The sequence below is a fragment of the Salvia hispanica genome, chromosome 4, assembly GCF_029641045.1.
Source record: "Salvia hispanica isolate PSC_SH4W2 chromosome 4, Shi_PSC_v1, whole genome shotgun sequence".
Classification (NCBI taxonomy): domain Eukaryota; kingdom Viridiplantae; phylum Streptophyta; class Magnoliopsida; order Lamiales; family Lamiaceae; genus Salvia; species Salvia hispanica.
The window spans coordinates 18743878-18767913 of record NC_142695.1 but is presented as its reverse complement, the minus strand read 5'-3'; the positions used below and the strand labels follow the sequence as shown (position 1 = coordinate 18767913).

General features: G+C 33.9%; 4 protein-coding genes across 5 annotated transcripts; 3 read left to right on the top strand and 1 right to left on the bottom strand.

Annotated features, from left to right (window-relative positions):
* Nucleotides 1-2925: 2925 nt before the first annotated feature.
* On the bottom strand, nt 2926-6893 carry LOC125193225 (uncharacterized). Its single transcript, XM_089056235.1, has 11 exons — nt 6764-6893; nt 6561-6587; nt 6373-6481; nt 5981-6174; nt 5586-5783; nt 5227-5454; nt 4622-4897; nt 4103-4299; nt 3497-3662; nt 3341-3397; nt 2926-3229 (listed from the first exon to the last, which is right to left on the bottom strand). The coding sequence occupies exons 5-9, from the start codon at nt 5667-5669 to the stop codon at nt 3641-3643; spliced, it is 807 nt and encodes a 268-aa protein (XP_088912361.1). The 5' UTR covers nt 5670-5783; nt 5981-6174; nt 6373-6481; nt 6561-6587; nt 6764-6893; the 3' UTR covers nt 2926-3229; nt 3341-3397; nt 3497-3640.
* Nucleotides 6894-12018: 5125 nt separating this feature from the next.
* LOC125193226 (gamma-glutamyl peptidase 5-like) lies at nt 12019-15799 on the top strand. 2 transcript variants are annotated; one of them, XR_007171546.2, is made up of 5 exons: nt 12019-12438; nt 13787-13936; nt 14001-14168; nt 14256-14409; nt 14935-15799. XR_007171546.2 is itself a non-coding variant. In XM_048090988.2 (4 exons), exons 1-4 carry the CDS (start codon nt 12130-12132, stop codon nt 14355-14357), a joined length of 729 nt encoding a protein of 242 aa, XP_047946945.1. In that variant the 5' UTR covers nt 12019-12129; the 3' UTR covers nt 14358-14582. The 2 variants fall into 2 exon arrangements, 1 of the variants encoding a protein (XP_047946945.1); XM_048090988.2 differs by lacking the exon at nt 14935-15799 and having other exon boundaries at nt 14256-14582.
* Nucleotides 15800-17965: 2166 nt separating this feature from the next.
* LOC148927409 (uncharacterized) lies at nt 17966-20960 on the top strand. The gene is made up of 4 exons (XM_089056579.1): nt 17966-18227; nt 18970-19712; nt 20285-20642; nt 20749-20960. Exons 1-4 carry the CDS (start codon nt 17966-17968, stop codon nt 20958-20960), a joined length of 1575 nt encoding a protein of 524 aa, XP_088912705.1.
* A 186-nt stretch (nt 20961-21146) lies between these two features.
* LOC148927408 (uncharacterized) lies at nt 21147-23713 on the top strand. Its single transcript, XM_089056578.1, has 8 exons — nt 21147-21212; nt 21283-21423; nt 21704-21870; nt 21949-22129; nt 22257-22379; nt 22456-22599; nt 22700-22932; nt 23614-23713. The coding sequence occupies exons 1-8, from the start codon at nt 21147-21149 to the stop codon at nt 23711-23713; spliced, it is 1155 nt and encodes a 384-aa protein (XP_088912704.1).
* Nucleotides 23714-24036: the final 323 nt, after the last annotated feature.

The following is a 24036-nucleotide window of genomic DNA, read 5'->3' as shown; positions in this document are numbered from 1 at the left end:
ACATAATTAAAATCCTAAAAAATAAAAATACATAATTAAAATCCTAGAAAATAAAAAAATACATAATTAAAATCCTACAAATTAAAAATTACATAATTAAAGACTAAAAAATACCCCCGTGGAAGACTATAGTCCTCTATCCCCAATGTTTTTCGGAGACCCCATATTATTACCATGTGTTGCAAGCTGGTCGGGAGTCATGTTAGATGAAAATGTGAATTTTAGGGGAAAAAAATAAAAAATAAATTAAAAATGTGTAGAAAACGGATACTCCCTCCGTCCTGCTTTAGCAGTCCCATTGACTTTTCTGTCCTCTTTTTGTAAAAAGGATAGAAATAGTAAATTAAGAGAGAGAATAATATAGAGAATAGTCTTATCTACATTATTGTCTCTCTTACTTTATCATTTCTCCACTTTAACTATTTTTTATCATTTTTATAAAAAGAGAGAAAAGTCAATAGGACTGCTAAAGCGGGACGGAGGGAGTATAATTTATTGGGAAGTGGGAAAATATTTTTTTTATTTAAAAACGATTTTTTTAATTAATTTCAAAAATTTTAAGAAAAAAAAGAAAAAAACAAAATTGAGCCGTTGGCCAATCGCAGCCCGCCACGTAAGGCTGCTCAGCGGCACAGACATGCTCTTATTAAAGAGCAGGGTCGTGCCGCTGGCACGGACTAACGAGCTGCAGCAGCGGACGGCGGGGTCTGTGCCGCTGGCACGGACGGACAAGGTACCGCTGCGGATGCTCTTAGTTCGTCCTATTACTAGGCTTGAGTATTTTCACTCTTATAAAAATTATTAAGCTGGAATATTATATTATCACACCAATAGATGTATAAAAAAAAAATTCTAAATTGATGGAGTACTATTAACTAGAGACGAATTGAATCTGATAGAGAATCATCCATACATAAGAATTTTTGGTAAACCTGAAAATTCAAATATATTTCTCATTGAATTTAGTAGAATTAAACCCTTGCATAGCTAAGCTGGCGTCATGTGACAGCTCTTATAAGGATATCGATTGTTAAACACGAAGATAATGTACTTTACTATTTTAAAAATATCATGATAATGTATAATTAATTAATTATATATAGATGATAGATCCCCCACGGGTCAAGACCCAGTGATGTTTGGCTATGGTTTTCAGCTAAGAATGACCAAATAAACCCTCTCCAAGACCCAAGTGATTAAGTTTTTGACATGTACTTTCTCTTTTAATCAATAAATAAATTGGAGGATCAAATTACCACCACGATTACGTGATGAATGATGCACCATTTTTATAAAAGTGTCTTAATATATTACTACATTAGAAATTATTAATAATATTTGAACATGATCCATCTATCTTAATTATTAATATCTCAACTTAATCACGTAACATTTGTCTTGAGTACGAGGCTTGTTTTAATACCATATTAGATTTAACATGACTATCTACAATCTCATTCATTCAACCGTACCCAATACGTGGAGGTAAATTCAATCAACTCAAAGTGAGATTTCATACTAAAATCAATTAGTGATAAGAAAATGATTCATCAAGCTATTATTTAAGTTCATCACTTTTTTTTTTCTATGTGATCATTTAAATGTGAATATCTTTTCTAAAGAAAGGTCAATCACTTATTTTTAACTAAATAAATGTACTTTCTTTAGAGGGAACATTTTTTTTAGTCCGCGAACTTTGCCAAACTATCATTTTTGGTTCGTAATATTTGAAAATATCTTTTGACTGTCAACTTTAACTTAATATCATTTGAGCTACTTTTTTATTTTTTTGGATAGAAATAACTTAATGGCCATGAAAAGTAATGTAGTCTATTTACTCTCTATTCTTCATTAAAATATTTAATTTCTCTCTCATTCTTCTTCCTCTTCATCATTCTCTCTTCTTCCTCATCTCATTGGTCCCAGCCAAATTGATTCTTACACCAATTTGAAGAATACAAAGTATCAAACACAAGAACCAAAGTTCACTTTTTTCTCTCTAATTCCTCGCCACCCCCTAATTTCCCTCTCATTCTTCTTCCCCTTCATTATTGTGGATACGCTTTCTTTACTAGCTCATTGTGATAGTTGAAACTAGAAGAATCTAGTCCATCCGTCTAAATAAATATGCAGCATTTGGTTTTCGGCACAAGATTTTATGCAGTGGTGTTTTATGAGTTAATGAAGAGAGAGTAAAGTAAGAAAGAAGAAAAAGTAGAGAGAGTGTTGTTTTCATTTTAGGAAACGTTTTATTTTTATTGGGACAACCTAAAAAGGAAAACGTTTCATTTCTAATGGGACATAGGGAGTACTACTTCTACTTCTGTCCCATAAAACACACATTTTAGGGTGACAATAATTAATTGGTAAAATAGGTTAGAGATCCAGAGAGAAAAAGTGATTGGGTTATTGTTAGTGAATAATGAGACATATCTTATTAGAAGGGAATTTTTTTTTATCAAAAATTAAAAATATTTATTTTTATGGGACATATTAAAACGGCAAAACTAGTCTTTTTATGGGACATTTTGAGACGCAAGTAATAGTTATCCTATTCTTGACGATCTAAAAGTGACATTTTGGTATATTAATTTAAATGTAACATCTTTCATACTACATGTGTTTATACATTAATAGATTAATATTTGTACTAGCTCAAATTGTATGTGACATCGATGTCGAATGTACAGCTTCTCATTTTACAATTGAATGTATTTATATATATACGGAGTAGTACTTATTAGTATCACTGACTCATTCTATTAAAGAGATGTATTTCTAAAATTAAAAACATGACTCTTTCTACTTTATTATATCTTCTAACTTAACACACTAATAAATCGCATGCATGCCAAATTTATTTTTTTGCTTTGAATGAAAAAAAAACTACTCCAGTAACAAAAATTATGAGAGATAAGTAATGGACCACTCAGCACATCATCACATTCATTCCAATATTTCAATCCATCGCAGGAAAGATAGGTCCTACAATCTTTTCATCACTATTGAATTCAATAATAATGGATGTCCATATTTTGTGCTTCTGAAAGCCTAAATGTCATGTTTATCGATGCCGTTTCCCTCCGACGTGAGAGGCCAAAGATAAATCATTAGGTAGCTTTGCAGCACATAAAATGCACCAGTATTTAAACTTCCCATCAACCTGTAAAATAACCAGTTCTCCCTTTCTGGTTGTCAGTAATTCAAGCTTGGACTTGTGTTTTCTTCCCTGGAGATGAGCATTCAACTGAACATGCTTAAAAGTGTAACAGCTTGAATGAGACTAGCAAACAAATGAATGGAGCATATCTTATGCAATGCCAATGAACCTTTTTTTTACCTCTGATTCCACAACTTGGACATCTCTGTGATAATATCTGCAATCTACATGTCCAGTCTGTGTCCAAGGGAAAAGAATTAATCAGAGACTCCACAAATAGCTTCGAGTAAACAAACACCAATAGAACTGATTCTATCATGATAAATAGCTGCTTACCTTGCTTACAGTAAGCTTTTCAAGTTCAAACAAGTTTTGTTTCATGGTGGCCACAAACTTGGCCATGTGTTTTCTCCCCTGAAGATTACTGTTTAATGTTATCTCACTAGTGGTTGTCACGTTTCCATTTTTTCTCAGCATTCTTTACTTTGAACAAACATAACGACTGAAAGGAAAAAAAGTGTTTGCTGAGATCAGCACAGGTTGTAAAAGAAATTACTCTGGTTTGCAAAGATGAAGAACTTGACAGAAGCCTGTGACAGCTATGAAGACCTTTGTGGATTAGCCTAGATAGATAAAAATAGTATACACTAATAGTATTGTTTACTAAGATGAAATAGAACCTTGGAACATCCTATGGTAGGATTGGGGAAATCCTAGTAATGAGCAGAAAAATATTCAAATCATGTATATAATCAATTATAAATATAATCAATCATGAAAAGTGAGCGTCCCCTAAAGATAAAATAAGGAATGCTGTTCAGTTTCTCATATTTAAGATCCTAGTAGTTTCTTTTAAAACTTAACCACTAATAAAATCAATACTTGCGCAAACAAATCAAAATAGGTGGCAGGTTAAGTTTCATAAGCTAAAGGTGAAGGTACTGTATGTTTTGCGAGAGACAAGCTTGCTTCCAGGTTGTCTCATTCTCATTGGTGGCCTTGCATCGATCACTGGTCCATTCTCGCTGAGATTTCTCGAGGATAGGGGTTTCTGGAAGTCCCTTTTCTGCAATTTCATTTGGTGGCATAATCTCTTCTTCCACAAAAGCAGAAACCGGCTGCATGTGCTGCACCTGCTGCTGCAGATAGAAATGACAAAATACCCTTGCTCAATGGTTTTCAGTGGACTTGAACAAATGTAACAAATTAGGAAGAGTAATTAGTAAAATCAGCAAAGGTGAAAGGTGGTTAAAGAAGTTAAACCAGCCTGTAAAGATTAATTTTCCTGTGCCTGCCATGAAGTGCATAAAATCACAATAAGGGACTGCTGCTCAGTTTCTTATATTTAAGATATCAGTAATTTCTTAAATTTTCATAAATATAATAGCAGCAATGTTAAAAAGAATACTTACGCACGCAAGAAAAATCAATAATATTGGTGCATTGTGATTCACAAGTTACCAAAGATGAGGGTCCTGTATCTTTTGCTTCGAGCAAGCTTGCTTTCAAGGTAGTCCCAAGCTTGGACTTATGTTGGCTCCCTTGAATATGATTATTCGACATTGACTCACTCTCGGTAGTAACCTTGCATACATCACTGGTCCATTCTGGCTGAGCTTTCTTGAGGGTGGTTTGTAGGCGCCTATCTGCAGTTTCTTTTGGGGGCATTATTTCTTCAGCCTCAGAAGCTGCATATGTTGCTTTCAGGTCACAAGCAGCAGAAACTGGTTCCATGTGCTGCACCGACATTGCAGATAGAAATGAAAAAATAACCTAGCTCAACATTTCTCCTCGGTAGTTTGAATAAGCATAACAACTGAAAGGAACAGTGATTGGTGAGATCGGCATAGGGTGAGAGGTTGTGATAGCTTTGAAGTGCTTAAAGGAAAATAAAGGGATTGCATGTTCCTGCTTTGAATCGCATAAAGGATAATAAGGAACTGCATTTCAGTTTCCTATATTTTCAAATATATTCCAGCAACAAAAGCAGAAATTTTAAATTCAATACTCAATCAATGGAAAAATACAAAATAAAAACAATTGGCTGATTGAGATTCACAAGTTACCAAACGCGAGAAGGGTCCAGTATCTTTAGCGTCAGGCAAGCTTGCTTTAAGGGACTCAAGCTTGGACTTGTGCTCACTCCCTTGAAGATGAGCATTAAACATTGACTTACTCGCGGCAGTAACTTTACATACATCACAGTACCATGGTTTCCAAGCATTGTTGAGGTGAGAACTCTCTGGCTCTTTTGGTGGCATTCTCCCTTTAAACTCGGCAGCATCATATGTTCCCTTTAGATACCAGGAAGCAGAAATGAAGGTGTGTGTTGGTTCAAATACCAGTAACAGAAGCATCAATTTTGAAATCAATACTTTAAGAAAACAAAATCGAAAGAGCTTGCTGATTGAGTTTGACAAGTTACCGAAGGCAAGGGTCTTGTATCATTTTCTCTCAGGAACTCAAGCTTGGACTTGTGCATGCTCCCTCGAAGATGAGCATTCAGCATGGACTCACCGACGCCAGTGATCTCGCATAAATTGCAGGTCCATTCTTGCTCAGATTTATTTTGGAGAGGAGTCTCAGGGTGTCTATTTTGCACTCTTGCTTCTGGTGGTGTCCTCTGTATAACATTAGAAACAGCATATGTTACATTCAGAACCCGAGCACAAGTAATAGACTGTTTACAGAGAACCTGCAGCTTCTGATCAAAGTAATTACTAACATTCTTGCTACTCAACGGCACCATAGGACTTGAACAGAATGTAACCACCCAAATGATCATTCATTAATACAAAAGGGGTAGAAACAAATGCTAACCTGTGATACAATAAGCTTTTCCAGAGCTTCTGATCCATTCTACTACATCCAAAAATGCTTTTCTCTTACAAAGTCTCTCCTCATTAAGAATGCCAAACCCATGAATAAATGGCCGTACAAGGCCTGCACCCTCAAACTGAGGCATCACTAACATCAAACTAACGGCAAGTCTTATGCCAGGCCAGAAAGGTGTCCTGTCCAAAACAAATGAAATGATGCATAAATCAACCATACATGCAACGGAATGATCATCGACACATATACACCAAACAAATGGCATAGAAGGAAACAATCAAACAAGGAAAAAACACATGCTAATTACTAACACTAATTTCCACAGAAAAGAAAAAGGCAATCATTAATAGAAGTAGAGCTATAAGGGCAACACTGACCACTCATTGATTTTGACAAAAGCAAACTCAAAGAGAGAAAACAATGAGAAAAGTGTCCAATATTCGACCATCTTCCTCATGTGATATCTAGAACCAGATTGAAGCAAGCCTGAAAAAAGAAATCAAGCACTAACACTTAATAATCATCTAATGATCCCAATTCTACATTTCAGAATGACAGAACTTACAGGGGATAGCACAGAGCAATTGCAGGCCTGCATCAAATGTTCAGAAAGAGAAATGGATTATACATGCATGTGTCATGAGGGAAAATCAAGAAAATGAAGGCGAAATTAAGGTCGATCAATTTGAAGAACTCAAGCATTTGAATATACTAAATCAGTGCTAAATAAAAGTAAAGAATGAGTAGAAAGGGAAAATTGAAATGTACCAGCCAAGATTAAGAAGAGCAAATGTGAGGAGCCCCATAGATACTGTAAGACTACCTACTACTATTTGGATTGTGAGATTATCTCTTTCTCATCTCCGATGTAATTTGAGCTGAAGGATTAACACTGGAGCTCCTCTCTAGCTACGTGGAAAGAATGAAGAATTCTTTAATTTCTTTTCATTTTATTTTTTATGCATTTTACTTTTATAATTCTCTCCAATTCTTTTATTTCAATTTTTTTTTTTTAAATCAAATTCAAACAGCTCACGCCAGCCCACAAACCGCGGCTGGGCACGTGATGCCACTCCGTCGACCAAATCTCTCCGTAGCGAGCACACTCGTTCCAGCGGCAGGCGTAGAGCAGCGTTTAGATGCGATTGCACGTGCTCTTATATATAGGATTGTCACTGTCTATTAAGACTAGGGGCATAATTGGAAAAAAAAAATTGAGAAGGACCTAAATATGATTAATAATTTTCTAGACTATCAGAAAAGTTCTCCACAAATAGTGTGCCAAAAAATACAAAGATATCCAATCGTTTTCCGACGTGTGAGGATCATAACCTATCAACCTAGCTTATTTTTATATATAATATTAGGCCCTTTATTTTTATTCTCTCGACAAATAGAAAATCTCTTATGGTATCTACATTTATTTCCGTAACAAATTAAGCACACTTTAGCACAAATTTTAATCCTTAATGAATCACTTGTTCGGATTGTCAACTAGAATAGTAATGTGATATTGTTCGCTTTGGGTCAAGCCCGCACGGATTTGCTTTAGGGTCACTCCCAAAAGGCCTCAAACTCTAGTTAGACAAAAATTATACATATTCCAACTTTCCTCAAACACCCGACCGTCGGATAAATTTGTACTCAAGATCACTTTTATTGTTAACAAAAACATAGTCATGTTTAAGTTAGTCATAAGAAAGCCCTACTTTCTAAGTTTTATTGTGTAACAAAAACATAGTCATGTTTAAGTTAGTCATAAGAAAGCCCTACTTTCTAACAATTCAGTTTTTTATATTTCTTGGAATTTAGTCCAAAATTCAAAGGTCGTAACTTTTTTTTTCAAAATCCATCTAAAAATCAGAATGTAATGCAAACAAACCTTATAAATTTTCGTCAATATACAATTATACACACGTGCGTGGGAGTGTTATATTGCTAACTCATAACTTAATTACTAACTACAAAATAATAGCCATTAGAGGGGAGTGATCAATTGCTAACTCATCATTTAATTGCTAACTACAACTAATTTAAGGCCATAGGATTTTAGAAAACGTGTGGTCTACAATTTGCCACGTGTAATTTTCGTTTTTATTAATAAAATAAAAAAAGATAAAAAAAAGACGCCAAATTAGGGTTTTGCATAAAAATGTCAATATAGTGTTTCGAAAATATCAACACAATGCTTTGAGAATATCAACACAATGCTTTAAGAATGTTAACCCATTACTTATATTGACATTCTACATGTATTATATTGACATATTTTATATAGTATGTTGATATAAGTAATTTTTTAATATGTCAACATACTATATAAAATATGTCAATATAATACATGTAGAATGTCTAAGTAATGGGTTAACATTATTAAAGCATTGTGTTGACATTCTCAAAGCATTGTGTTGATATTTTCGAAACACTATATATATTGACATTTTCATCCAAAAATCCTAATTTGGAGTTTTTTTTTATCTTTTTTTATTTTATTAATAAAAATGAAAATTACACGTGGCAAATTGTAGACCACACGTTTTCTAAAATCTTATTGCCTTAAACTAGTTATAGTTAGCTATTAAATGATGAATTACAATTCATCACTCTCATACATGCATTACATGTGAACTAATTAACTAGCAAGCAAAAGTAAAAATTGGATCGCCTATGAATATCTTAAATCGGAGTATAAAAAAGGCCCAGCTAGCTGTAATGTGTAAAACATTGCTATAACATATTAAACGTGCTAGTATATTTTAATAAATATGCTTATATATAAAATGAATAGAAGTAAAATATTTCCTCAAAAGGTGGAATCTATATTTGTTTAAGTTATACGACTAGCCTACAATACTATTTATGCGATTGTCTCTTCTTTACCTATTACTAATAAAACATGCATGTTAACATACGAGCTTTATACTAGTCAGTTTCTGGTTACTTTGAAATATAATAATCTACTTATTCACGTGTCAATATATGTTTCTTTCTGATAATAATAATTGTAAATAATGGAAAAATCAATGGTCTAAATCTGTTTAAAATTTGTACACCAATAAAATATGCTGATTCATTATCATTCCAATGAAACTGTAACTAAAACAGTAACAATATCCCGTAACGAGATAAGTGGCGGAGCCATAAATTTCATCATGGGGGATCCAAATTTAAATTTTAAAAAAATTATATAAATTAAATTATAAGGTTCAAAATGTAAAAGTTAAATACAATCACATCATGACATTTTGTGTTCTATTCTTCATCTTCTGAAATCCATGTAAAATAGTTTTATTGGTAACTTTAACAAACACATCCTTTTCCATATAAGGAACTAAGCAACCATTCAACTGATGAAGAATCAACGGAAGAAAGTTTCTTGAAATAACGATCCATATACCTATAAAAATAGTCAACACTGATTAAGTTTGCAAAATATAAATCATACAGAAAAAAAGATAAAGTTCATCTTATGCTTCACAACTAAAAGAATAAAGAGTAAACAAAATATACAATATGCTCAAATCTAAAATGTTGCTCTCACAAATCAAAGTGTAAAACTATTAATACATACCCATCAAATTAAGAATAAGGGTTAAAGAATTCCAACATAGAATTGTCGTAGCCATTGAATTACATAAGCTATCTTCTTTCTCCCCATTTGAAATTTATGTATACCAATTTTAGAGCTTGAATATGATTATTTAGGTCTCAATTTACATAACTATTGCAGCCAAACAAAAAAACAACATATATAGAAAAATCAATTGAATTATATTTGAGTTTTAAAATATACCTAGTTTTAGATAACTAGATTTCAGTTATGCTGCAGAAGGAGTAGAACTGCGGCAGAAGGAGAATACTAATTAAGAGAAAACGATTTATGGAGTATAATTTTGCTGAAATGTATCTTTAATATTGTATATATTATAATTATAATTAATGTGAAATTACTAAAATAGCCCTAGGTTTTTAAAAAAATTAGTGGGGGGACCATGGGCCTCCCTGGCCCCACTCCCTTACGAGATTTTACACATACAAAATGACATGTAAATAAGTTTTTTGTCACATAATATCTCTGCCTTATTATTTATTAATTTTGAAATATATAGTAGTAGCAGTATTATTTTGTGTAAAGACCTTCTTACTCCATTGCTATTTGAATTTTTAATTTAAAAATTAAAATATGACTTGGTGTGACCAACTAATAGTTTTTTGACAAATGTTATTAATAACCATTTGTATTATGGAAACTAAATACACCTAATATATGGAAGATTTCATCAATTTATTGGCCTATATTTCTTTTATTTGAATTTTTTTATGCATATAAATTTTATTTCTTATTTTTAGTTTTTTTACAGTATATACTATTGATATTTGAATTAGATGGGATTGTTATCTTTTTTCTTGTTATATATGCAGAATATAATTGTAATCTACATAAATAAAAAGTATGATCATAACTTAAAATTTTCATAATAACTACAATTAAATTTTAATATAACATAATAATTATTATTCATATAGAAAATTTAACATAATATGTTCACTGTTAACAAAATTTAATTAACAATCCAAATAATAGAAAAGAAATCCTATCAAATTTAAAATGGCTCCCGCAATATATATGAGTACATTTTTTTTTTTATTTCACTTCAAGATTTTGTATGTTTATATTTTTATAAATATTATGTGTATATGTAATTGCCAATAAATTTGGCATACTTTCCATAGTTCATTTTAATGTTTCATTGTTTAAATTTTATCCCATTTTGAAGCTATATATTATAATTTTATCCTTATTACTTCATTTACATCAAAATTTTTACACCATAATAAAATCTTTGATCTTTCTAATCCCACATTTCGTCCAACATCCAATTAAGTTCTTCGTCTAATATCAAATTTTCGATTATTATGAAATCCACAATTCTAAGGATAGATAATTATTATAAAATTATAGTTAATTTTTATTTTTTGAGGGATTGATTGTTATTGTTAGTTTATATAGTCAAACCATAAAATATAGTTATTGAAAATAAAAATAAGAATATTATAGCATATACAGAGAATTATGTGAAAAAATCATTTCCCTAAATATTATTAGGGAGTCCGGAGCTGTGATATTGTCTATTATCTATACCCAAAACAATTTAGCACTAAAATCGTAGTATAAATACTAGTATATGCCAGAAAGGAATGATATACACCAAAAGTTAATTAACCCAATCGTATATAAGTAACTTATAATGATATATTCACCGAATCAAATTCCAAAACATTTTTATTAGGTAGTTAAGACAGTGAAATTTAAATAATCATGTTATATATTATTACCAAATGTGGCTCTTATTGTGGAACACATGGAGCAAAGTTAATTTTTATTTTTTAGGGATTGATTGTTATTGTTAGTTTATAGTATATGTAAAACCATTAAATATAATTATTGAAAATAAAAATAAGAACATTATAGCATATATACAGAATTATGTAAAAAAATCATTTCCCTAAATATAATTAGGGAGCTGAGATATTGTCTATTATCTACACCAAAAATAATTTAGCACTAAATAATTAGGAATGGTATACACCTCACCATTTGTTAATTCACCCAATCGTATATATGTAACTTATAATGATCAGACCTTATTCACCGAATCATATTCCAAACATTTTTATTATGTAGTTAAGACAGCGAAATTTAAATAATCCCGTTACATATTATTACCAGTTGATTTCGAGAAATCACACCAAGAAAATGTCAAACTCTTTTCTATAAATAAATTATTTTTCAAACAAAGTAAAGGCTAATTAATTTATTAGCTCACAGAATAAATAGATACTATCTATGATAAAAATAAGTGAGCCTACAAATAAGTACTTAACATAAGTTCCGTATAATGAATTATTCTGATAGGATTTTCGAGCTATTTAGGATTATTGAAAAATTAAAACGAGGATACATATAAAAAAAGATGTGTACGTGCTACTATAGTCTATAAATAAGTGATTTGAAATGAGTATGGTGATCAAGCACACCCATTTCCATATTCTTCATTCTCCTCCTGTCTGACTCTTCCTCCCTTTCTCTCTCTACAACAATACTATCAAATTGAGAGAGAGAGAGAGAGAGAATGGGAGGCCAGAAATTCGGCATCCTCCTCTGCGCCGATGACTCCGAATACGTGAAGAAGCTCTACGGCGGATACTACGGCGTGTTCGTGAGGATGCTGAAGGAGGAGGGTGAGAGCTGGGACCTTTTCAGGGTGGCGAGGGGCGATTTCCCCGCCGACGATCAGATCGCCGATTACGACGGCTTTGTCATCAGCGGCAGCTGCAGTGACGCCTACGCCGACGACCTCTGGATCTGCAACCTCCTCATTCTGCTCAACAAGCTTCGCGCCATGAATAAGAAGCTTCTCGGTATTTGCTTCGGTCATCAGGTCATTTTTATTTTATTTTATATACTGTATTAGTTGCAGTTGACGATTCGAACATGTATTTTTTTTAAACTGCAATGAATTAGGGAGTATGTGTGTTTTTTTTTTATCTAAGTTTGGTCCCCCTGATTTAGACCTTCTTTTTTCATTTCTATTTACGATATTGGCGTGCTACAATTAGGGATCCACGACTATTGATTTTCCTCCTTTATTTCCGAGGTTTTCAGAAGTTATTTCGTCATTTATATTTATTTTAAATATAGAAATGGTCTAGTAAAAATGTTTCATGGGGCCTATAAATGTATATTTATTTGGACTATGGAATTATTTATGTGAAACCAATAGGTTACTAAACACTCCCGTGTTTTCCGTTAATCTTGTGCATGAAAATGAAAAGAAAAAGAGAGAGAAAGGGTCAAAACATTGTAAAGTTGCCAAACTTTAATTTTTTGCTGCCGAAAATGTGTAAAAAGGGTTTGAGTCTATCTTCATCTCTCATAAATTATCACTTGATTTTGTAGCAAGCAATTCAAAATTTACGATAAATAAGCAAAAAAAAACTCTACTCCATTAGAAGTTGCATGTACACAAGTGGACGTTTGCATATATCTAGCCTTTCGGTTTTATTGTGATTCCACCTATTCATGCTGTACAACTGGATTTGTTTGCGGCCACGCCACCTCCAATTTGTTTTTTTACAGTATAATAACACCCATTAACGAAGCAACCAAGATTGAATATACTAATGTTTATATTGCTATAAGAACACTACATATAAATGTTTATAGATCAAATTATGTTGTTTAATACTAGCTACATTTATTGCTTATACTCGCCATTGGATTTTCTTCTATTGATTAAATTTGTGCGTGTCTCTGTGTGTAAAACTAGATTCTATCGGAAGTAGTAGTAACAAAAAGAAGAAAATCCATGTAATTTACACATGGGAAGTGAGCAATATTTAGTATAGTTGGTAACTGTAAACTTTTTTCAGGACAAACTAGTGGATGAGAATAATTTGTCTGGTTAGCTAATTCCATTATTGATCATCCACGTCACTTTCTGCACTACTTAATGTTTTCTATATTGGGTTAAACCTAAGACCACCAACTTTTGTTCTGACAAAATTGATGTTTTTTGGACTCTTTATCATTCACAAGTTAGAAAGAATTATTTACATTATATCCTTATTAGAGTATATTGTGATGTCTTTTCAGTATCTTTTTCAAAAGCTAAAGACTTGAAATTCACGACATGATGATAAGAAAATGAGTAGGTGTATATAGTAGGCTGATTGTGTTGCTGATCTTTATGTTTTGTGTGTGACAAGGGTATTTTGATGTGTGATTAGATACTAGGACGAGCTATTGGAGGAAAGATTGGGAGGGCTAAAGGAGGATGGGACATTGGAATCACGCAAGTTCAACTTTATCCATCAAAGATATTCACATCTCTCAATCTGCCTACTTCACTTTCCATCATTGAATGCCATAGGGATGAGGTTTGATTCCTTCAACTCTTCAACTTGGTTTTTATGTTCCGAATACTAACTGAACTGCGTTAAGGTCTTGACCCTCCCACCGGAGGCAGAGGTGCTAGCATGGTCTGAGAGGACCGGAGTCGAGATGTTTAGGTATGGAGATCACATCATGGGCATCCAAGGCCATCCCGAATACACAAAGGGCATCCTCTCGAACCTTATTGACCGCCTCTCCAATTGCCAATTCATTGAGGTAATTTAATTACTACTATGCAATAATTACCATTCATATTGGTTTGATCTATCTAACTCGTGTTTGTGTATGGTTTTATCGCGACAGGAGTCCGTTGGGGAAGAGGGTAAGACGAGGATGGAGAAGAGCGAGCCAGATATGGACGTATGGTGGAAACTGTGCACGAGCTTTCTGAAAGGGAGATTGTGATGGATCACAAAAATGAGACAAGGATGTAAACTATAGATCAAGTCTTAAGCAGGTTAGGAATATTCAGCTAGCTGTTTGGCTGTCTCTAGAGAGTAGAGATAATGCCAACAAGGGGTGAATGAGTCTTGACTCTTAGCTTGAATACTTAATTACTCCATGTTTTGAAGTTGAACCTTGTCAATTTTTATTAATTTAGTTATTGAAGTGATTTCATTATTTTTATCATTGTTTGACTACAAAATGTTTAGGCAATAATGGGACACAATCTAGTTGACTCTAATTAATTTGTCATTTGATGAAGTACGGAGTAGTTTGTTTGCAAATAAACAGCGGCCACACGCGTTGTTGTCTTGTTGAATTCAATTCAATCAATTCATATGAAAAATGTTCGTACATGATGAAAACAACAGTAGACTCAGACTCTCCCCATGTGCTCTCAAAGTAGTCCAAGGTGAAGAATGTTAAATATTATGTGGACTATTTGCTTATTGGATCTGTATATTAATTGTATTGAGCTTGTCTCAATTAATTAATGTGTGGCCCAATGCCTATAATAAGTTGAGCCCGTTCTGTGCAGGTCCAGTACTTATTTGGTGGTGCTGATGCGTCCACGTAGCAGCCTTCACATGGATCGCGCTCCGTGACCGTTGGATTGATGTGTGTGTTTGTTATGAGTCTCTAGACTCATCCGATTCTCATTCATTCGATTCCAGGCGTTTCTCTCTCTCTCTTGTAAACTCCGACTTCTCTCACCTCTCTCTAGATTCCGGCCTCTCTCGCCGGCGATCTTCTCCGATATTTTATTTCCACCGTTGATTCTCGGTTCTAGAGAGTGTCATCGGTTTAGATCTTGAGTGTGTGAGTTCTTGAGTGCTCCTTCTCAGATATAGGGTTTAGTCCAACTTCTGTGTTGGATCTTGTGATTGGAGGTTTCTTCTGAGGTTCTCTGGGTTGAGAAGCTGTGTTCCAAGAGATGGGAGGTGATTCATGTGTTGAGAAGGCTGTGTGGTAGTGTACTCGGTGAAACTGTGGATCTGGTTCCCTGAGTATATTCGACTGGTTCTCACTTTGTGACTTGTGGTAGAAGCGTGTGGGGAGGTCCTTGGCCTAGTGCAGTCACCGTTGTAACCTGAGCCATATCCTTGCTATTTTGTCTTAGTTGCTGTTTCTTGTCTTACTTAGATCCGAAAGGATCTTGTGTTAGTGTTCTAACTTGTCTATCTTAAGTGTGCAGGTTCTAATTGGCGAGAACTTGGTTTCCAGATTGGTCAAGATTCTGGAAAGAGTTAGGGTTCCAATTAGGGTTACAATCTGTAATAGCTAGACTCCTTAGTGTTGTAGATTACTTGTAATCTTGTAACAACTCTTGTACTTGGCTTGTAACTTCTGAGATTAGCCATCTCAGAGATCGTTCAATAAAAGAGGTCCCGGTAATTAGCGAATCCCGAGTGATCTGATCCCTATAGTGGTAACAGAGCCCTAGTTCAGGGTTGGGCCTGTGTGGCTCGCGGTTCTGTGGTTGCGCTTGCAAGTTCTCCAATGTCTCTGCGTGAGCTCAACCAAGACCTGTGGTGACAGGGTGACCTGTAACATGAGGCACACATGTGGTCTTGGTCTGGTGGTCTTGGTTTGAGGGGAGGATTGTGAGGGCAAACAATTCCCACATTGGAGAATGAACAAGACTTGCAAGTGTATAAATGGGCTACCCCAACTGTATTAGTATGAGGCCTTTTGGGAAGTACCCCAAGAACAAGGGCTTTGCCCAAAGCAGACAATATCATACTAATTTCTAGTTCGGATGTGTGCCATCGGGACCCAACAGTACAGAATGAGTACAAATGCAATATAGCTTGGCTTGATGATGTATTCTTACATATACATTTTATTTATATATGCATTAAACTAACTTCTCGAATATTATACTCCACTATATATAAACTTTTTTATATACTTTGTATTTTTATTTTTAAAATCAAAATCAGTTTTTGATGTTTTACATATTTTATTTTTGTAAAATACTTAATTATTTATATTATACGATATGAAATCTATTTATATGTTTTAATAATATCTTAAGGCCACAAAAATTGAAGTCATACACATTTAGTGATATTGACTTTGAGTAGTGATATGGGGCAAATGCCCATTAAGTATATAACTAGAGAATAAATCATAGCCACAAGATTAAGAAAATCAAGGGCTAGTTTTAACACATGTGATTTTCGAATTTGAAGGAGTAATCAGTTCACTCTATCACAGATTTACTTCACTATACAAGGCGGGGGTATAATGGACATTTCACTAATAAAATTAGGGTTAACAATTTCTCATTACGGAATTCAATCTATCCCGCCATCACTGCTCTTCCTGTCGCCTCCATCCATCGTCGCCGTCTTCTCGTCCCTGCAATCGTCGTCGCTTCCATCCATCATCGCTGCAATCGTCGTCGCCTCCATCCATAGTCGAACAATGAATCCAAATCAAAAAGATTTTTCAAAATGTAAGTTGTTCTACTAATTTCTGATTTAGATTTCTCATTCTAATTTAGATTTAGTTTTAGAATAAAAGTTAGTTTTGAGAATTTTGCAAATTCAAACACCGACAGTTTTTAATAAGTGAGATGTGCAATAGTTTATTATGGAATCCAAATTGAACATATGAACATCTACTTACAGTTAATTACTACAGTTAACTACTTCTATTTTTTGTGTAGGTTTTGATCGACAGAAAAAAAAAGAAAAACAACAACCATAGACTCCGATCGTGAGTAACAACTACCTGCTCTATTTTTCATTTAGTGAAGTACTCCCTCCGTCCCGCTTTAAGAGTCACGGTTGATCAATTTTGGGCGTCCCGCTTTAGGAGTCCCGATTGAGATAAATTAATAAAAATACCTACAAAGTGTTAAAAGTGGATCCCGACATCCACTACAATAAATAAAAAAGTGTTAAAAGTGGGTCCCAACAACCACTATAATATTTATTCATTGGACACTCAATTAAAAGTTGGTCCCAACATCCACTACAATATTTATTTATTACACACTCAAACACTTTTTTCTTAAAACATGTGCCCGACTCAACCGGGACTCCTAAAGCGGGACGGAGGGAGTATTACATTATTAGAGTGAAGTGTTTGTGATCTATGCTTATTGTGCTCTGTTTTTTCATTGGTTTGAAGTAAAACAGGGTTAGAGTGAAGTATTCCAGTGTTAGAGTGAAGTGTCTGTCATCTATACTTGTAGTACTTTGTTTTTTCATTTTAGTGAAGTAAAACATGGTTAGAGTGAAGTATTCCAGTGTTAGAGTGAAGTTTCTGTCATCTATGCTTGTAGTGCTTTGTTTTTCCATTTCAGTGAAGTAAAACATGGTTAGAGTGAAGTATTCCAGTTTTAGAGTGAAGTGTTTGTGATGCAATACAATGAAGTAAAATTTTTTGTATTATGCTTGATATTTCAGTGGAAAAAAGGTTAGCAGAAATTGCAGCTGAGGTTGTACCAATCGACATACTTAAAGGTTTCATGAAATAATTACAAGTCTTTTGATTCTATATGTTGTATGCATATGAAAAGAAAGAATCTTCTAATTTTATGTATTTCTATAGAACAAATGAAAGGTCATAAAGATTCAGCAAATGAAGCAGTTGTTGTCGAGAAAAGGATGAAGAATCGGGAGGATGAAGCAGCTGCTGTCGAGAAAATGATGAAGAATCGGGAGGATAGACCTTCCAAACAAAAAACTACAGCTTCTACTACAAATGAAGCAGATGTTGCAGAGAAAAGGATGAAGAATCGGGAGGATAAACCTTCCAAACAAAATACTACCGATTATACTGAAAAGAGGTCGAAGTATATTCATGATAGACCTCAAGGTGAGTTATTAATTATTTAGTATCTTAATGAAATATATTATGTATATGGCACAAATTAGAGTTAAGTGTCTGTCATCTATGCTTGTAGTGCTTTGTTTTTCTATTTCAGTGAAGTAAAACATGGTTAGAGTGAAGTATTTCAGTGTTAGAGTGAAGTGTCTGTCATCTATGCTTATAGTGCTCTATTTTTTCATTTCAGTGAAGTAAAACATGCTTACAATGAAGTATTCCAGTAATAGAGTGAAGTGTTTGTCATCTATGCTTGTAGTGCTTTGTTTTTCCATTTCAGTGAAGTAAAACATGCTTAGAGTGAAGTATTCCAGTAATAGAGTGAAGTGTCTGTCATCTATGCTTGTAGTGCTTTGTTTTTCCATTTCAGTGAAGTAAAACATGGTTAGAGTGAAGTATTCCAGTGTTAGAGTGAAGTGTCTGTCATCTATGCTTGTAGTGCTTTGTTTTTCCATTTCAGTGAAGTAAAACATGGTTAGAGTGAAGTAGTGTTAGAGTGAAGTGTCCGTCATCTATGCTTGTAGTGTTCTGTAATTCCATTTCAGTGAAGTAAAACATGCTTACAGTGAAGTATTCTAGTGTTAGAGTGAAGTGTCTGTCATCTATGCTTGTAGTGCTATGTGTTTCCATTTCAGTGAAGTAAAACATGCTTACACTGAAGTATTCCAGTATTAGAGTGAAGTGTTTGTGATACAGTACAGTGAAGTAATTTTTTTTGTATTATTTCTTCCAGCCTCAAAGAGAAAAGGTTTAAATGATGACAATGAAGAGCCTGCTGCAAAGAAGCAGAGTAAGGCTAAAGGAAAGAAAAAAATGGTGTCGGATGATTTTGAAAATATTAAAATCAGGAGACCAAAACTTGTTGTCAAGGTAGGAGTTAAAAATCTAGTTGATGCCATAGAGAAGATGAACAAAAGACAACTAGCTGCGCTGGAAGAGATGGGATTTGGGCAGCTTATCCATCTGAAGATCAGAAGTATTCCTACGGAAATGACATTTTCACTCCTGGAGAATTTTAATCAAGACAACTGCACAAGAATCAAGTTAATTGATGATGAACCGTTGCACATCACTGAGGAGGATGTGCATGCGACCTTAGGATTGCCAAGAGGGGAGCGAAAGATAAATATTGAAAAGAAGTATTACATAAATGATGATATGCAGAACATTGCAAAAGCTGTGAAGAAGGACAGAAATTCAATATACGCAACTGATTTGCAAGACCAGCTTGATACTGATGTAGATGGTGGTGAGTTGTTTAAAAAAGTTTTTCTTGTACTGTTGGACTCTGTGCTGATCTCACCATCTGCAAATGGGATTTGTGATGGACGTATTTTGGACTATATAGACAACATTTCCAATGTGAGAAAGTACAACTGGTACAACTATGTTTTGAATGTGCTAATCACAACACATGATAGCTGGAAAAAGAAGAACAAATCCACTCCATTCACTGGACCCATCACTTTCTTATTGGTGAGTTTTCTATTTTAAGCACTCCTTATATTGAAGTAAAACATGGTTAGAGTGAAGTATTCTAGTGTTAGAGTGAAGTGTCTATCATCTATGCTTGTAGTGCTTTGTTTTTCTATTTTAGTGAAGTAAAACATGGTTAGAGTGAAGTATTCCAGTGTTAGAGTGAAGTGTCTGTCGTCCATGCTTGTAGGCTTTGTTTTTCCATTTCAGTGAAGTAAAACATGGTTAGAGTGAAGTATTCCAGTGTTAGAGTGAAGTGTCTGTCATCTATGCTTGTAGTGCCTTGTTTTTCCATTTCAGTGAAATAAAACATGGTTAGAGTGAATTATTCCAGTGTTAGAGTGAAGTGTTTGTCGTCCATGCTTGTAGTGCTTTGTTTTTCCATTTCAGTGAAGTAAAACATGATTAGAGTGAAGTATTCTAGTGTTAGAGTGAAGTGTTTGTCGTCCATGCTTGTAGTGCTTTGTTTTTCTATTTCAGTGAAGTAAAACATGGTTAGAGTGAAGTATTCTACTGTTAGAGTGAAGTGTTTGTCGTCCCAGCTTATCATCCATGTTTGAACCTTTTTGCAGGCTTGCAATGTTGATAGGGTTGTCTACAGGACGAGAATGGTGGTTCGAAGATTTCCCACTGTCCGGAACTGGACAACCACCCTTCTTAGGGAAAGAGGTCAGTTGGAATTTAAAAATGGTGGTGTTATAGGCCGAGGAAGCATAGAAAGCATTGTTGACCCGGTCTCCATTGAAGCTTTATATGTCAATAATGATTCAAACATTGTCACTGCCCCTGTCCCTTCTACCACTGGGAATAGTCTCCCACCAACTGATGAAGCTCCTGGAATACTGCCAACAACCGAAGCTCCTTCAACTAATGAAGCTCCTGGGAATACTCTGTCAACAACCGAAGCTCCTTCAAATGATGAAGTAAAAAGTTCAATAAGGGAGGCTCAGCTTCTATTAAAAAAATGATGAACTCTATAAAGAATGCTCCGGCAACTGGCAAAGACATCAATTGCTTTAGCTATAACTGCCCTTAGGATGGTGTGTCGAGGTTGCTCAAGGCGACCAAGCTGTGTCAAATCCAATTGATAATATGACACATGCTATGGAAGTCGATCAAGAGGATAATCCAGAGTGGATTGATCTAATGGAAAAAATGATGGAAATCTATGATGAAAAGATCAAACTAGTGGCTGAAGGCACATCAATTTTGCCAGAAATTAACTTGGAAAAGAAAGACATAAGTTGAAGTGTTGGAATGATGTAAACAATTTGATTTTGATTTTGGTCTGTTGTGTTTTAAAACTTGACATTTGATTCAGGGTGAACTAAAAATATTTCTATGATGTTGTATTCTAATTTATAATACTTTTTTACTTCTTGTTTATATCTACCTTTTAAGTTTTTGTATTTATGGTTAAATACACATCACTATATGCAGGAGACAAATGAATTTTGTGCAGATCTAACTAAAGGAGCATCACAAACCACACAGTTGAAGGTATACAAATACCTTATACATGTGTATTGTGGTATTTATATTTGATATTATTTTTTTATTATGAAAATAGGACGACAATGTGGATGCCCAAATCGCATCTGCAATAGAAGCGTTCATGGCGATAGGTGATGATGATGACTACATTCAGTCAGAATTGAAAGAAGCTGACCAAAATCCTTCGGCCCAATTAGTAGTTCACGATCCGGATATTGTAAGAATTGATAAAATGCTTATTGTGCTCTTTTTTTCCATTTAAGTGAGGTAAAACAAGCTTAGAGTGAAGTATTCTAGTGTTAGAGTGAAGTGTCTGTTTATCCATGCTTGTAGTGTTTTTTTTTCCATTTCAGTAAAACATGGTTAGAGTGAAGTAAAACTTGCTTTATTTTTTCATTTCAGTAATGTAAAAATACACATCCAGTGAACTATATGTCTTATAAAGTGAAGTATATAAACAATATAGTGAAGTTTTCATCTCATTCTTGCTCTGACAGGCAAGTGCTAGGATTGAACAAATGGCAGTACGTTCAAAAGCTGAGAAGAGAATATCCGTTGCACTGCGATCTCCATTCCATGAAAGAATGGTTCAGGGAAAAACAAAGTTTAGCTTGCAAGAGTCACATATATTTTTCTGGATTATGACAACACATAAATTAAATGAGTAAGATTTATATTATAGTTCTTATTTAGAAGAAAAAATATAAAAAAGAAATGTTAACACAAATACATGTTTGAGCAGGGACAACATATTGTTTGATGATGATGTTGTAATCGTAACAAAAAGAGAATTCTGTTCATTGTTGCTACATGAGCTAGTAGAAGTAGGTGTGATCAACGCGTGGGCTTCTTATTTGAATAACATGGAAGAATACATGGCTCTATCTTCATCGAGGCGCCTCTTTTTTACAACATACCAATGTGTAAGAATAGTATAAATTTTGAAAAATGAACTTTATGGTATATGTTCATTATAAAGCATGTTTACTTCACTATATGTTCACTATAGTGAATTATTTCTATCCAGATTTGACTTGTCTCATCTTTCAGCTGTATACAGTTGTACAACGGCCTGATGGGGTGGATATCAACACCATAATTGATAGATTCTGTAGCAATCTAGAAAATGAGATTAAAGAAATTCCGTATTTCAAGTGGGTCGACGTAGATTTGGTAAATATTGAATACAAAAGATTTTTTGTTATATTCACTGGTTGTTTTTATTCTGAAATTGTTATCATCTTTGTAGGTGTTCTTTCCAATTTGTGCTGCAGAACAAAACTACACCATATGCTTCAGATTTAGCACTAAAAGCATAGTGGTGATTGACAATTCAAAGAATGGTAACAATGAGGACATCACAATCAATTATGGTAGCATACCTGAAACTGTGGTAAGTATAAATGATATATAGTGAAGTATTTTGTGATTACAGTGAACTAGAATACTCTTTACAGTGAACTATCTCTGATATTCATGATAATATATTGCAGAGAATGTATTTTTGTCATTATTTGACAAAAATGGGTTATCACGTGCAATACAAATCAATAAAGGATGTGAACATAAAGAGGCTAAAAATGTCTTGGAGAACAAAATCAAATGTAGAAGATTGTGGAGTTTTTTTGATGAGACATATGGAATGTTATTATGGTGAGCGGGAACAAGATTGGAAATGTGGATTATCTACAAGGAGCAAGGGAATACTCCAAAGGCTAAGAGCAAAGTATTGCAGCGCATTAATGTTGTCGGAAACAAACCATGAGTCATTCAAGAATTTGGCAACAACATCACAACATTATAAAGAATGTGAGAAAAACATGGGGTTCATGAACTATTGTACAAAACTTAATTTAAATTCAATAGTCAGTTCTTATTTTACATTAATATCTCGTTCACTACTTACTTCACTGCCGAGCTATTTACTTCACTATATGCACAATACACTTCACTATATGCACAATGTACATCATTGGAGTGAAGTAAAACTTGCTTAGAGTGAAGTATTCCACGGTTAGAGTGAAGTGTCTGTCATTTATGCTTGTAGTGCTTTGTTTTTCCATTTTAGTGAAGTAAAACATGGTTAGAGTGAAGTATTCTAGTGTTAGAGTAAAGTGTCTGTTTATCCATGCTTGTAGTGCTTTGTTTTTTGATTTCAGTGAAGTAATACATGGTTAGAGTGAAGTATTATAGAGTTAGAGTGAAGTGTTTGTCGTCCATGCTTAAAGTGCTTTGTTTTTCCATTCCAGTAAAACATGGTTAGAGTGAAGTAAAAATTGCTCTATTTTTCCATTTCAGTAATGTAAAAATACACATCCAGTGAACTATATGTCTTATAAAGTGAAGTATATAAACAATATAGTGAAGTTTTCATCTCATTCTTGCCCTGACAAGCATGTTTGAACAGGGACAACATATTGTTTGATAATGATGTTGTAATCGTAACAAAAAGAGAATTCTGTTCACTGTTGCCACATGAGCTAGTAGAAGTGGGTGTGATCACATAGTTAGACTAAACTTCCTCTAAGCATGCAGAATATACTTCACTATATTCACAATACACATCACTGTACTCTCAATATACTTCACTGATATGGAAAACAGTACACGATAATCAATATTACTTCACTATAAATGAGCCAAAACATGTAATAAGTGAACTAAAGACTTGTAAGTAGTAAAACAAACACATATAAAAGTGAATTTATTCGCAATTGAGCTTAACACAAAAACCAAGTTTGCATTGAGATAAAAATCTCTCAAAAGTGTAATAAAAATGAGTCATTAATGCTCTAAAAAGGCTACAAAGTGAACTGTTTCTATCCAAATC